This window comes from Triticum aestivum, chromosome 4B (assembly GCF_018294505.1).
Source record: "Triticum aestivum cultivar Chinese Spring chromosome 4B, IWGSC CS RefSeq v2.1, whole genome shotgun sequence".
In the NCBI taxonomy this organism is placed as follows: domain Eukaryota; kingdom Viridiplantae; phylum Streptophyta; class Magnoliopsida; order Poales; family Poaceae; genus Triticum; species Triticum aestivum.
In genome coordinates, this window is record NC_057804.1 from 415,717,687 (window position 1) to 415,733,647 (window position 15,961).

The 15,961-nt window shown below is 50.2% G+C and overlaps 1 protein-coding gene across 1 annotated transcript; it reads right to left on the reverse strand.

Annotated features, from left to right (window-relative positions):
* Positions 1-11,954: 11,954 nt before the first annotated feature.
* LOC123092449 (mitochondrial succinate-fumarate transporter 1) lies at positions 11,955-15,352 on the reverse strand. Its single transcript, XM_044514231.1, has 2 exons — positions 14,788-15,352; positions 11,955-12,717 (listed from the first exon to the last, which is right to left on the reverse strand). The coding sequence occupies exons 1-2, from the start codon at positions 15,226-15,228 to the stop codon at positions 12,184-12,186; spliced, it is 975 nt and encodes a 324-aa protein (XP_044370166.1). The 5' UTR covers positions 15,229-15,352; the 3' UTR covers positions 11,955-12,183.
* Positions 15,353-15,961: the final 609 nt, after the last annotated feature.

The window sequence follows — 15,961 nt, forward strand, 5'->3', positions numbered from 1 at the left end:
ACTGCTCGAGCGTGTGCACAGAACAGCAGTGCATGTTCAACACTCTCCTGCCGGCCGCAGAAACAATAGTCGGTCCGCGCCGGAACCTGGCGTCGAAGCATTTGCTCACCCGAAGGCAAGTAGTTGTGAGCAAATCGCCACAGCACGATCTTCATTTTGTTTGGAGCCTTGACTTTCCACAACTCCTTCCATAATCTCTCCTCTGAATGCCAGTCGGAGTGTTGGCCCTTACCATTGCAGCTGCGGGTTGTCAGGAAGCCAGACGTCCTCGCCATGTTGTAGGCAGACTTAACAGAGTACTCGCCCAGTTTGGTAAATGGCCAGCGAGTAAAATCAGAGCCGCCAAAGCTGCAGATTGGAACTTGGAGGATTTTGTTGGCCACATCATCCGAGAAGAAGGCCCTCACTGACTCCTCATTCCAAGTCCCGCTTTCCTCATCAAGCAAATAGTGGACTTTGGCTGAAGCAGGTATGGGGTAAAGAGGCCGGAGAAGTGCAGGAGGGATGGAGGGGATCCAATGGTCAATCAAAATGTGAGTACTCCTTCCATCCCCAATACCCCACTGAATCCCCATCTTCAGAAGATCACGACCATGCAGAATCGCACGCCATGTCGCTGAGGCTGTACGAGGAGCCGAAGCGTTCCAGAAATCACCATTTGGAAAATACCTCCCCTTCAAAACCCGCGCACAAAGCGAAAGAGGCGCAATAAGAAGTCTCCACCCTTGCTTCCCAAGCATCGCCTGATTGAACAACCCCATGTCACGGAAGCCCATGCCCCCAAGGGACTTAGGAGTCGAGAGCCAGTCCCATGATCGCCAGTGAATTTTCTTTTTCCCATCTTCTCGTCCCCACCATTGATCGGCCACAATCTGGCGGAACTTTTCACACGTAGCTACTGGAAGCCGAAAACAACTGGCGATAAAGGTCGGAATAGCTTGTGTTTTTGACTTTAGCAAAGTTTTAGTTGCTGCTCTAGACATAGGCCGATCAGACCAGCCGCGAATGTTTTGCCAAGCTCTGTCAGGTAGGAACTTGAAAGTGCACATCGGCGATCTCCCAACCTCGGTGGGCATACCAAGGTAGGAATCCTGAATAGCCTCGTTGTTGATGCCCAACTGCGATTTAACTCTGTTCTTAACATTAACCGGGCAGTGCCTCCCAAAGAAAACCGATGATTTCTCCTTGTTGATCAATTGGCCCGACCCAGCGCAGTATAAACTGAGGACTGCCTCCAATGAATCCACACTCTGAGAATCGCTCTTAGCAAAGAAGATGCTATCGTCTGCAAATAGGAGGTGTGAGATAGGTGGGCCTTGACGACCATTACGAATCCCATGTAGCGCACCACAACTCTCCCTTTGAAAAAGCAGACATGACAATCCTTCTGCGCATAAGAGGAATAGGTATGGACTAATTGGATCCCCTTGTCGAATACCTCGGGATGGAACCACAGGATCAGTGAGCTCCCCATTTACCCTGACCGCGTATCGAACATTGGTCACACATCTCATCACTGCCTCAATCCAAGCAGGAGCAAAACCCAACTTGCTTAAACATCGGTGGAGGTAGCTCCATTCAACCCGATCGTAAGCCTTCATTATGTCTACCTTCAACGCAAAGAACGGCTTCTTCACCCTCTGTTGTCGGATGGTATGCAAGCACTCATATGCAATCAAGGTGTTGTCAGTAATCAATCTCCCAGTAATGAAAGCACTCTGACAATCTGAAACCACCACGGGCAGGATCCCTTTCAGACGATTTGCCAAAACCTTGGAGGCGATCTTATAGAGCACGTTGCATAGGCTAATAGGACGGAAATTCTTCAGGTGCTTCGGTCGTGTCGTCTTCGGAATCAGCACAATAACCGAATCACAGAAGCCTTCAGGAATGGGCCGCCCTTCCAAAAAGCCACGAACAACCTAACAAATATCCTCACCAAGGAAATTCCAGTGGGTTTGGTAAAAGAGAGCAGGAAAACCATCAGGGCCCGGGGCCTTAGTGGGCCCAATTTGGAACAAAGCAGCACGGATTTCATCATTCGAATATGGCCTGCACAGCTCCTCATTCATCTCGTTAGTGACTTTGTTAGTGATAGCTTGAATAACCTCGTCCTCAACAGGGCACTATTCTGATGTGAAGAGCTTGTCATAAAACACCTGGACCATTCCCTTGATCTCCCCTTGGGAGTTGCACACTGAACCATATTCGCAGGTCAGTGAGTGAATTCTGTTTGTTCTCCTTCTTGTCATCGCCCGAGCGTGGAAGAATTCGGTGTTCCTATCACCCGCCTTAAGCCAGTCAACCCTCGAGCGTTGGCGCTCCATGATCTCCTCCCTTTCGAACAGCTCACACAGCCGCTCCTCAATAGAACATTCCTCGGAGAGAGAGGAAGGAGAAGGAGGCGCATCCCTAATGGTGGCCAGCCGACGTTCCAACTTCCCAATATTTTTGCGGATATAGCCAAAAGCCTCCTTGCTCCAAGAACGAAGAGAGCCCGCGACGTGCTTCAGAGTATCCCATGTTGATTGCAACGACAAGCTGCCATTCCTACCAGCAGACCAGGCATTCTCTAGAGTTTCCTTGTAGTTAGCCGCACGAAGCCACATCTCCTCAAACCTGAAACCATGCTGAACCGGAGAGACCTGCCGCTGTAGAGAAGGACGGTCCAGCCTAATCAGGATGGGGTAATGATCCGAAGTTGTAGCAATTACATTTTCCACACTGCAGTCTTCAAACAATCCGGAGAAAGCTCCATTCGCCACTGCCCTATCGAGACGACACTTGACAAGGCTGTCGGGATCCTGCTTGTTCGACCATGTAAACTTGGGTCCCAAGAAGCCCAAATCCGCAAGCCCACAATCCATCAAGCAATCTCTAAAAGGAGCGATCTGAGAATCAGAACGGTCCCTAGGACCACAGTGTTCGTCCTGAGAGGGGACCTCGTTGAAATCTCCGCAACAGATCCATGGACCCTCCCAGGCCAGTTTCAAGCGTCTTAGGAGCTCCCAGAACTGGTGTCTGTCTTGTCGTCTTGGTTCCCCATAGATGAAAGACGCCCGCCAGGGTACACCATCCTCAGATCTCACACGAACATCAATACACCGTTTGTTGGCCGCTTTCACACCAACAGTAGTAGTTGACGTCCAGAAAAGCCCAAGGCCCCCGCTGAGACCCTCGCTGCCCACGCCAAAGCAGCCTGTAAACCCTAGAGACCACATAAAATTCCTCACACGAGAGTCCCTCATCTTCGTCTCCGAAAGAAAGAGGAGGGAGGGGCGGTAAAGCTTCACAAGCCAGCGAAGCTCGCCAACTGTCGAGTCCGACCCCAAGCCTCGACAGTTCCAGCAAATAATACTCATTGCGCCTGGCGGGGCTGCCCTGCAGCCTCCGCCGGATCCGCCGATCGAGAGATTGAGACACACTGTTTCTTGTTAGATTCCACATCGGTGACCTGAACTTCAGAAGTACAAGCTGCATCGGACACCGGAACCACAACCAGGGCCAGCACATTAGCACCCGCCTGCTTCGGCTCAGATGTCGAGGACAAAGGAAGTGCTTTGGCAGATTTCCTCTTCTGACCCGTAGTTGTCATTTTCTCATTTGATTCCGGAAACAGCTCCTTATCAACAGAACCTCTTCCCCTCCCGCGACCACGGGAAGAAGGACCACGGCCACGGCCTCTGGACCCTCGCTTAGGGGGGGAGGAAACCTCACCATCCACTTCTGCAACGTTAGCTTGGCCTTTAGGATTGGCACGGCTCGATGAAGACAACCTTGCACCACCTGCCCTGCCATCACCCCCAGCTGACGTTGATGAACTACTAGATCGTGATCCACCCGATTTCCTGGAGGTGACATCGGCCACACACAGTTTCTTAGCAGCATAAGGGAGCTCCCCATTGTCATCTATGGTGCCAGGACTTGGACATAAGATTGAAGAGTGCCCCAGGCGCCCACATGAGAAGCAGTAAAAAGGAAGACGCTCGTACATCACCGAGTAGGTATCTATGGATTTGAGCTTGGCCGAGGTCACAGTCACATACCGAACAATTGGTTCTTGTACCGCAATCTCCACTCTGATCCTCATATAGCCTCCCCAGCACCGGCCATCAGAATCAGCCTCCACCTTGGAGACATGGCCAATTGTCTTGGCAAACTCCATTCCCAGCTTTGATTTCATCAACCTTGGCGGCAAATTCATGATCCGAGCCCAGATGGCAAGGCTATCAAACTGAACCTGAAGGGGTGGGGTGTTCTGATCAAACACTTTAAGAAGAACAGCATGTTTGCCCACCATCCACGGCGAGCCCTCGATCACCTGAGCTCTATCTGCCTGGGTACCAAATTCAGCAACAAACACATTGTCCCCGGAAGGGTGGAACAGCAAACCTTTCGGGTTGCCCCATGCCGGCCTCATCGCCGACGAGATCGTCTGAATATGGAGAGTGTTGGGGGAAAGCACCTTCCCCACCAGCGCGCAATCTGGGTGCACCAAATCGGCGTCATCCTCGTCATCCAGAACCACCGGGAGCGCCTCCACCGCAGTAAGACGCAGACGCTCCATCATAGTTTCCACGCGATCCACAGAGCACGAACCACCCGCCGATGGTGATGGAACAGCAACCGCCGCCGCCTTCCCATCGCTCGTCAGCGCCCGGACAGGGGAGTCGCAGCCTCCGCCCGGCGCAGAGAAATCAGCCCCAAGGGCATCATGCTCCAGCCCCGCACTTACCCCCTCCATGCGAGCGCCGGCAGCCCCCAATCGCGCCGCTGCCAAGGGTGGGTAGCGTTGCCAGGAACGCCCCTGAGTCACCCCGAACAACGGCGAGAAGGAGAAGACCACGGGTGCCCCGATGAGGCGGGGGATTAGCAGGATTGGGGGTGGAGAGGATTGGATCAGCAATCAGAATCACGGATCCAGACTACGATCAACCCTAGGAAACCGCCAATCGCCCTAGCGACGCGAGAGCCTGGGGGAACATCTTTTCTCGGTGAAGGTACTATAAGTTTTAAGTTGGGGTGGAGCAACTTATGACTTATAAGTTGGGGTGACTTATAAATCGGGCCTGTTTGGCAAAATAAGTCACTTTTTTCATTTTTCAACTTATAAGTTGGTGACTTATTTGAAACCAAACATGCCTAAAAAAAAAGAGATGCTAGGTTTAGCTGCTGATGCCATCAACTTGAATTCCCCATACTCGCGTCCCGTATGCGGGCGTAGGATAAGATCTGCTATGATTCTTTCTTTCTTTCTGCGTGGTCAGGACGCCCAGCAAAGAAGCACCAGATATGAAATGCCATGATTCAATCAGCCCGCACAACTTGTAACGTAGGAAGATATCACTGCTCCAGTTTTCACATCCTTCGATCCCTTCTGGCCTCTGTTGTGCTTGTACGCTACCTGCTCTGGCATTAGCTAGATGCCATCACCTTTTATGGCTACTTTTTTTTTTCGGGTGAACCTTTTATGGCTACTTAATCAACTATATCTGTCAACCTAACTGGAAACTGGGAAGGATGGCTCTCACAAAGTCATACAGTAGTGGTACATCTTTCCTGGTCAAATTACTTTTGGGCATCGATCGCTTTCCGGAGGAGCTGCCTCCCCTCCATCCCAGCCCAGGACAAACCAGAGCCGCTAGCAGGTGCTTAATTAATTTGGCCAATCCAGGGAAGGAAGAGCTGTTTCTCATTAAACAATCCGCGTGATTGTGTAACTTAGCCCATAACGCAAAGCCAGGTTCTCAGCACTAAGTGAGTGCAAAAAAAGAAAAGGTTCTCAGCACTAAGCCCATGCAAAGATACGGTACATACATCGGACTACTGCATGCACGACCAGTCCTTTCCACGACCTCGGAAGCGGTCAATCCAATATCTTTCCCTCCGACAAATCGGCACGATGCGAGGGCAAAATTGACAAATTTAACCTAACGAACGAAATCAAATCACAGAATGAACTGCCCGTGAAACTATTTCACGTGACTGACCTTTTTGTGTGACGCCCGACATGAAGACGCCACACTACACTGTACAACGCCTCACAGATAGACGCTACATGCCTGGCCAGCATCGCACCCATGTGATCCGAAAATTACTGAGTCAGTATGCAGTGCTTGAGAGCTAGGCGCCACACTGTATAGTGTGGCGCCTAGCTTCTAGGCGTTGCACTAGTGGTTGCTTTATTTTGTAGTGCAACCACTAGTGCAGCGCCTGAGAGCTAGGCGTCATACTATACAGTACAGCGCCTAACTCTTAGGCTCTGCACATTGACTTAGTAATTTTTAGGCAGTCCGGGATGCAACGCTGGCTAGGCGTGTAGCGTCTGTCTGCGAGGCGTTGCACAGTGTAGTGTGGCGCCTTCGTGTCGGGCGTCACACAAAAAGATCAGCCGCATGAAATAGTTTCACGGACAGTTCATTATGTGATTTGATTTCGTCCACATGTCAAATTTATCAAATTTGCCTGCGAGATGGGACATCCGCCGCCGCGCACGTACGTGCCGACCGGCACGGCACGGGGCCGACGCGGCAGGAAACACACCCGACCCAAGCCCAGAAGACGTTTACGTGTGGGGCGCACTCGTTGCGTTCGCCCACGGCGTCGGCGTGAGCGCGAGGTCGATCAGTCGGCGACGTAGCAGCGGAGGGAGTGCACCGCGGCGGGGTGTCTCTGGACGGGGGCAGGGAAACGTGGGGTTGGGGGAACGCAACGAGAGCCGACAGCCCAGGACCAGGACCAGGGTGCCGGCCGCGCGAGAGGAATCGCCGGGGCGGTGCCGCACGGTCGTGCTCGCGCCGAACCGCCTGCCGCCTGCCGTCCTCCTGGATCACCGCCCGGTCGTTTCGTGCCAGTTTTGGCGCCGATCTATGCCGATACGGCATGTGCGGCCGCAACGGCGCACGCAGCGTTTGTGGACCGTGGCGAGCCGGCGCGTCACGCAGGCACCGTATTTTGCTCCGTGGATGCTGCCATGTTGGCGTCACGTGAGCAGCACCGGGGCGAAAGCAAGGTCTCTCGTGCCGTGTTTGGGGCTTCGGACCCCCTGTTTCTTGCCGTGTTCTGATAACGATGCGTAATCTGTCCCCGTCAGTCAGTGTTACGTACGCGAAAAACGCTCGTGGATTGCTTTACCGGCCGGGCCGACTCTTGGACGGACCGAGGGATGATGGCCTTTTCTCTTTTGTCACTCGCTGATTGCTTCCGCTCGCCGCCGGTAAGGCCACACGACCATCCGTCCAATTTAACCAAAGAACACCGCCCCAAAACTGTACAAGCACAGACAGCTATTGCTCGCTGACGGGAGGGAGCACTACTGGTTGGATGCCATGCTTTGGTCCGTGATGACTTGAGAACACGTCTGACAGCTCGGCGTGTCTGATACTTGTCCAATGTGGCAAGATTTCGCTCAAGAGACGTGCTTCGGAGCTACTACTAGCTGCTCCATCCAGAAAGTAAACATGATTATTGACCCTCATCATTCAAGACCAGCCGGCAGCAGGCAGCAGGCAGGAGGCATGGTCTGTCTACCCACGTAGAGTACACCTTGGCTTGCCGGGTCGACACAGGTGACAGGGTTTCGTGCCGGATTACCATAGCCAGCTCTCTCGTATACCGGCAACAGCTACTATAGTAGGAGTAGCACCCAATCCAATCCTCTATAGACGGCGCGTGCGAGTCGCCACATCCATCCATCCACTCCGCGGCGCAACTTGCCGTCCAGTCGCTCGCAGGCACGGCCCGTGAAGCGTGAAGAAACGGCGGCGGATCTTTCCGGGGACGTGGCTATGCCTGTGACGCATGCGCTGCGATCCAAAATGACCGAGGCCAACTACTAGGAAAACCGAAGCTGTTCGCGGCTTGCGACTTGCGAGTGCAGGGTGAGATGCACGGCACCGGCCAGCCGCAAAGCCGCTGTCCCCCTCGCCTGCCTTCCTGCATCCTCCATCCGTCCCAGTCCCACCACGAGTTATTTTTACCACGCACTTGCCTCCATAAATTTTTCTTCCCGGGTCACGTCAACTTGTTGCTGCAATTAGGTTAGGTTAGGCTAGTACCCCTACTAGCAGAGCACAGATTTTTTGTAGCTCGGGACGGATAACTCAGCATGGCATACGACGTACCACGATGCGCCCAATCTTTAATCTTTTCTCTAGAAACCAGAAACCAGAAAAGGAAATTAAAGGGGAAGGTCGGCTCCTTTCCGATCGTCGATGTCACTGTCACATCACACTTGTGTGAATATAAAAGCAGTTTCAGAAAACTGGCTGTTGTTTGTTATGTTGGCGAGTAGAACGGGGTTGCTTAGCCTTGCACACACAGACAGATATCCGGTTGGCGGCAGTGAATGAAGAGATAAAACCAGCCATTTCAGTTTGATCATACGGAGCAGTAGTAGTATCTATCCCAATAATTCGCACATCTTTTATGTGCCGGTATATTCCGCCAACTTGCAGTTGCTTTCAACTACTCCAAGTTGACCAACTGAATTCCGGAGAGAAAAGGGGAAAGATCGATCGAGGAATCCGTTGCTCACGCTCTCCGACGCATTTGTTAACGGAAAAACGAACATGACCTGAGGCTGAGGCACCTGGAAAACAGAGCAGAGCAGCCACTTGGGGTCTGGTTTCCTCTTCTTTAGACTAATGAAAACGAAGCAGAAACGGACAGAACTGAGTGCTATCATATCTGTTTTTATATATTATTGCAGAAACGGGATGAATACAAAAACCTCGTAATTGAATACGGAACAGATACTGCCGAAAACGAGCACGGAACGAATATAAAGCAGACACGGAAACAGAAGTGTGTGCCGATCGAAACTTAAAACCCCCCTAGAATCATAGAGAAATACACACAAAAACAAACATATTTAAGGAATTGTTAACATGGCTACATAATAATATCATTATGTTTAGCGTAGTATTGTAGTAGTAGTGGACAATTGCGTATAGGGTCAAGCTGATTGCATGTGTAGTAGTAGAAGTTGGGCCTCAGATGATCCATTCTACTGATTGTGTCATTTTGTATTGTTTGATGGTTGGTCTACAAAGCACCCATAGGTCTATAGTCAAAACGGAAATTTCATATTCACAGAAATGAAAAGCTCTGTTTCCATACCTATTCCACCAAGAAACACCGTTTCGTTTTTGTTTTCGTTTTCGCATAAAAAAAGTCATGCTCACTTCCGTTTTGCGAATTTTCATTTTCCCTTTTGTATTTCCTCTCCGTTGAAGAGTTTTCACTCCATTTTGATCCCTACTCTAGACTAGAGAAGGCACGTCCAGTTGAAGTGTTGATGAGAGCTGCTTAGCTGATTGCAGCATCATCTATCAGTAGGGCTCGATGATTCCGGTCAACTTTGAGCCGACCAAGTATGGGCGCTTCCCATAATGCAGGCGGCTGGGTAAGAATTTTCAGATCGAACTTGTGTCCAAGCCGAGTTGAGTGGAGTGATATAATACAGATAGATAGCTGGAATATTGCATCCTCAGAATACACAAGTCAACTCAGCCTTAAAAACTTATTAGCCTTATTGAGTGCAATACTAGATTTGGCCTGGCACACCCGGATAGATACGCACCAGGAGCGATCTCGTCCTTCCAAAAACTCGGTCATGCTGGTTCTCTTTTGCCTGCTGAAGACCTCGCTCTTTCTTTCGAGGAGGGCGAAGGCATGTCACCGTATTTTTCTCCCTTCTTACCACGGAGTAAGTAACGGCAGAGCTCCTGCCTTTCAGTTGAAAATCATTCATCATAACCTCGGGCGACAATCCTGTCAGCACAAGTAGCATCGCTGTCTCTGTTTTCCGGTGACAAACTGACAATGCAATTTGATCCTGCTTTGATCGTAGAGGCGACAAACGCGGAAGCAAACTTTCTAGGCGTCTTTTCCTTTCCACTTTCAAAGTGCCGGTAGAACTTTGGGAAATTAAAAAAAAAAACAGTTGCTTGACGAGCAGTCAATTCTCAGTCTGAGCTGATCACTTCCTCGATGCTCTTTCTCATTTTTTTTGTTGGAATGGCGCTCTTTTTCTCATTACTACCAGCTGATCCCGCCACACAAACTCTCCCTTGTCCAATCCAAGTATGCAATCCCTTTTTCTTCCGATAAAGAAAGAAAGAAAGATGTATACAACTCCTTGAGGAAAGAGAGATCAAAGCAGTGGCCTTGGTCCATGTGATTGTATATGTATGCATATATCCTTGGACAATTATTCGAGCTTACACACACAGATGAGAATGGATAAAGATTGCTTTGCGGAGTGTGGGATGCATCACTCGCACCACTGGCATGCATGCATGATGAGTGCATGATCAGCCGGCAGGGCACAAGAGAAAAAGTTCCAAATTTGGCATAGCATGTGGATCCACCGTAGTTTCAGAAAAGTAGAGGTTGCATGTTTGAGACGAAACCAGGGCATTTGATTTGGAGACAGGAAAATGCAACCCCTGTTTCTTGGTCTGTGCTCGACTCCGTCCTGTGTGGCCGGCAAGTGACCACGCCATATGTGTTGTGTGCACTGCACTCTGGTGAGGGTTCGCCGGAGCCAATCGGGCGCTGAAGATTCCCTTTAGTTTAATATAAGAAACATAAGGGGAAAGAAACATGTGTGGCCATCGAGAAAAGATATCACACTGACTGATTCATGCATCTACTACTGATCTCGCTTGGCAAGGGAGCAGATGAGAAGAGCAGCATCAGGCTGGGCTCCGTTCCTCCTGGGTGTCTCGAGGGCACACGGCCTTGTAGTGGTCGGGCAGACAGAGAAGAATGTGCACGGCACAGCGCATGCATGGATGAAAACAGAGCTGCCTGCCGGGAGACAGCAACCGGGTGCAGAAAAGCGTGCAGCAACTTGGGCGATCCGCAGCAGAGGCACCAGGGCTTTTTCAAGCGAGGGTTTGTGGCGAGGACAGGGTTGAATGGCTGAACGACTCTGACCTGCAACAACAGAAGGAGAACCAGATCCCTTCCCTTGATGAGGTGTTTTCACAAGAAAATGCATGCGAGTGAACAAAAGAACTCGCAACGGCGTCACCACCCGGAATTGGATGCCTTCTGAGGTCAGGTCAGGTAGTGCGCAAGCTGATCGGCGCAGCGCAATGCTAAAAGCCCGGTGATCGTTGCGTCAGCGACAGCATCTCTCTGTCTCGGATTTGGAGGTCACTCAGGGACCCCCATGTCGCAAGGAAACTCCATGAGGGGCCAAATGCACTGTTTTGACCTTTTTTTTTAACTTAAGCACGATTTGACCCTATGTGCAAAAACTTTTCGGATCTGACCCTTTTTCTACCGCCATTGTCTTTGGCGGCAGGGTAGCACACCCTACCGCCAAGGCCTTTGGCGGTGGGACTTACTTATGCCGTCACGTTTGTTCGGTGTGAAAAGACCCTACCGCCACCGTCTTTGGCGGTAGGGGCATGCACGTAATTATAAAAAGGGCATGCATGCAAATAAAAGATCCATTTTTTACACAAATGACCCTACCGCCATAGCCTATGGCGGTAGGGTAACACATCCTACCGCCATAGACTGTGGTGGTAGGGTCCTTTTTGTAAAAAACGAAGGTAACGATGTAGGTAAGTCCTACCGCCAAAGGCCTTGGCGGTAGGGTGTGTTATATCGCGCTAAACTAACAAAAAAGGGTCAAAACAGTGATTTTGGCCTCCATGAGGTTGCTGAATCTACAGTACAGCCAGCTGCCTACTGAGTGAAAGTTGAAGCTCCCAAAAGGCAATCGCCAATATAATCATGCAAACTGCAGAGAGTGACACCCATCGGGCCGAAATAATGCATTAGAGGGAGAGTCCAGGTTTGCTCATCGTCCGTCATGGGTTTTTATCGCTTACATCTGGCCCACGGCCTGGACATGAACATCATCAGCCCAGTAAGCAGACCTATGCTAGTATTCAAGTTCACGTCCATAACAGTCGGTCATCAGAACATTCTTATCAAAAATGGAAGGGGTTTAATCATTATTGTTGACTACTAAAGTACATGGGCTCATTGCTCCGACCAATACCAGCCTCTCAAGCAATGAACAAATGAATATCCATGATTCCAGGAAACCCAAAATGGTGACAACTAACCAACCAATTCGGATGGGAGCCTATGTGTTTCACGGGCAGCCGGCCAATAGGGGAAGGTTGTGAATGCGCAGCAGCTTCGCAAATAGGCGGGTTACACCTGAGCCGACTGCAGATATGTTCGCTCGTAAAGGCCCATCACCTGATCAGCCACTGTCCACATTATGGCCTGACCAGGTGGAATCCTCATGAGCCTGGGAAGCAGGCCTTTCCACAGGGCTCGGAGGCCCTCTTCCGCGTGTATCGTCCGTATCGCATGGAACATGCCCTTGTACTTGATGTCCCCGGTCCTCCCTTGGGCCATCAGCCTGGTCTTCACCACGTCGAAAGGCCCGGTGCAGATCGGCCCTGCGGTTCCTGCAAGAAACCCAGAGACCATGGACTGCCATGGCTGGAGAACCTTGCCGTCCCCTTCATGCTTCTTCCAGAGAAGAATGTCTATCGTGTTCTTGGCTGTGAACATCGCAGCTTGGTTTGTACCGTTACGCATGACAGTTGGTGATGCTCCAGACCACAGACCAAAAATGCCTTCCTCACGAACAATTGTCTTTGCACAGTGTATGGGCCCTTTATATTTCAGCAGGTCCGTGCTTAGTCCTTTTTGTTGCTGCAATCTAATCTTTACCACCTGCATCCATCATATAGAAACATTACAGCAATTCCCTCAACAAAACAAGCTTGAAATAAGACATAATCACAGTGACAGAATGTACATTTCAGTTTTCCCTATGAATATGAGAAGGTACAGCAACACAAGTCAAAATTAATACTCCCTCCGTTCCTAAATATAAGACCTTTTAGAGATTCCATTGTGGACTACATATGTAGCCCACAGCGGAATCTCTAAAAGGTCCTATATTTAGGAACGGAGGGAGTATAATTTTTCTCTTTTCTTTTGTGGAATATCTAATACTACCTTCGTCCCAAAATATAAGACGTTTTTTCTGTTCAAATTGAACTGAGAAAACGTCTTATATTTTGGGACGGAGGTTAAGCAATGCTTGGTTGTCTTGGTGTAACACAGACTGATGATTCAACTATAGAACACTGCACTTCCAGTCAAAGATGAAAAAAGTGAATTTGAAAAAATATACAATGGTGTCTTTTGGTTTAAGTATCCATTTCAATACAGTTACAGTGTTGGAGTCTATTTTCACATAGTTTTGTAACTTCAAGCAACATCTACTGTAGTACTAATTAAGAGTATTTTCTTAATACTTCCATGCAGTATAATTAGGCAGGCACTCTACACGTAAACACCAGAGGAACCTCAGAACCAACATTCAAAATGCATCACTCATGTTATAAGATCAAGCTCCGCTTCCCTGTTACAATACCAAAAAAGCTGCGCCTTTTGTCCCAAACTAGGTAATGTTTGAATTCTGATCCTAGCACCTTATCATTCTAGTTTTCTAGTCCTTGCTGATAATACAATGCTACAACTGAGACTAAATATGTTTGGATTGTAGCTAGTGTGGTGCTGGGAGTGAAACATAAGCCGGTGGATTTGAATGATATTTTTTCTGGTTGGTTTAATGTTTCTGTAGGAAGAGACAGAAAGTTTCTTAAGATTGGTGTGGCTGCTATCTTCTGGGCCTTATGGTAAAACTAGGAATAAAATCATGTTTTCAATGTGTGCGCCGGGAGATCCCACCAATATAGTTCTATATGTTTGTCATTTCCTAACATCCTGGGCGCCCCTGCAGTAAGGTGGCTGTTGAGGTAGGGATGCCATAGACTGGCAATCTTGGCGCAGGAGGTGCATAGACGTTGGCATGGCTGGAATCCTACCACCATGGTACAGCAATGTAGTCGTCACTCCCTTTACTTCCTCGTGTCCATTGGTGCCTGTTCTGGATGATCTTCTGTCTAGCTTTTGATGTAAACAGCAACTCATCGTGTCTTTTATTCCTACCTGAATGTTATTTTCAGTTTGATCTTGTAGCTGCAGTGCTTTTAGCTTTGCAGGGTCTGGGTGGTTTGTATCCAGCCCTGGTTCTGGGTGGAGCGTGTGTGATACTTCTCTGATTTCTGAAATGAAATCAGGGCCGGTGGGCTCCATCCATCGGAAGAGAACAGCTGAAACTAAAGATGTCACAACTACCCACAGCATTCTCCCTCAAATGCACTTAATACTACCTCCGTACCAAAATATAAGACGTTTTGGTAGGCTAAAATGTCCTACCAAAACGTCTTATATTTTGTTAAGGAGGTAATAGCATTCTACTAGTGGACATAATTAACAAGAGGAGCAGGTGCCTCTGGGTCAAACGTGTTTGACAGCATTCTAATTGGCAGGGTAGGTAGACAAATGCAGCATCACTTCCTTGCGCATGTTACTAGCAGACCACAATTGGACCGCAAATCACAGAGCTTTCATGTTTTAATCCCAACGGACAGGTTGTCAGAAATGTATCAACATCATGCACAAACAATATTAAATAGCTGCCGGGATCTGGTTTATGTTTTCGTTATTTTTTTATACACATGAACGACGCAACCAACCTTTACATCGATAAACTACACTTTAAGATCCCAGCAAGGAATCATCTAGAGCTGTCCAAATTATATACGAATACAAAATGTGAACACATTGTACTCACGGAAAGCAAGCACGAACGATCTGGGAACTCATAGAAATAATCCTATTGTATACATACAAGAAGTAAGAAGTAAGAAGAGAGATGTGCAATCTGACCTCGAATGGGGTAACGATGATGAGGGCCTCGAGGACGCCGGCGCCGAAGCCGGAGGCGAGGCGGCCCTGCGCGGAGACCTTGCCGGTGACGGGGTCCTTGAAGGCGGACTGCAGCATGGCATTGGAGCCGAGGCGGAGCGCGTACTTGAGCGTGAGGTGGGTGGCGAAGGGCGTGAGCCCCTTCCAGAGCGCCGGCACGCCCTCGGCGCGCGCGACGGTGGTGCCGCAGTGCGCGATGCCGCGGTAGACCCCCGCGCGGTCGAGCTGCAGCCTCGTCTTGACGACGTCGATGGGCTGCAGGCAGCACGCCTCCATCACGCCGCCGAGCGACCCCGCCGCCGCCTTGACGTAGGGCGGGATCGGCGCCCTGCCCTCGCCGCTGCGTGGCTCGTCGGCCCGCGCCGGCGGCGAGGGCGGGGGCGGGGACGGGGGTGAGGCCATTCGGGACGCGGCGTGGGCCGATAGGCGGGCCTTAGCGGGTGGCAGGCGCGGCGGAGAAGAGGGTCTTGGATTGTTCCTCCGTTGCTCTTTTTCACCCACTTTTCTGCGGGCGATCCGAAAAGGAGCGGCGCTGGTTATATGGAATCGGCGAGACAGGAACGAAGAAGGGCACGTACTTGTCCCGGGACACGTCAGCCGTCAGGGTTTGGTCTATGATGAGAATGGAAAATGGTCCCACCTGGCCCAGCGCGTCGTTGCGGAAGGTAACTGTTTTTTTAACACAGTACGGACGTAAGCGCTCGTATACACGCGCATACACTCACCCCTATAAATGCACACACGCACACCCTACCCCTATGAGCACCTCCGAAAGACTGAGCCGACATATCATCTTGAAATTTACGAAGTCGCCGTAGGCACCTCGTCGTCGACGGAAACGTCTTCCCCCACTAAATGCGCATCGTCGAAAATCCTGAAATAAATTCAGGAATAAATGCGAGCACCAGGACTTGAACCCTGGTGGGCTGGGGATACCACAGTCCCTCTAACCATCCAACCATAGGTTGGTTCGCCGGAAGGTAACTGTTGGTTGGCGGCACCAATTCGGTAATTTGGTGGAGCTCTTAGGTCGACCCCATCCTGTCTGCCCGCGTCCGTTTGGGGGTAAACGGACAAAGCAGACATTCCAACGCAGGGCCATAAACAGACTGGCGTCCGTTTTCTGTCCGCTTTC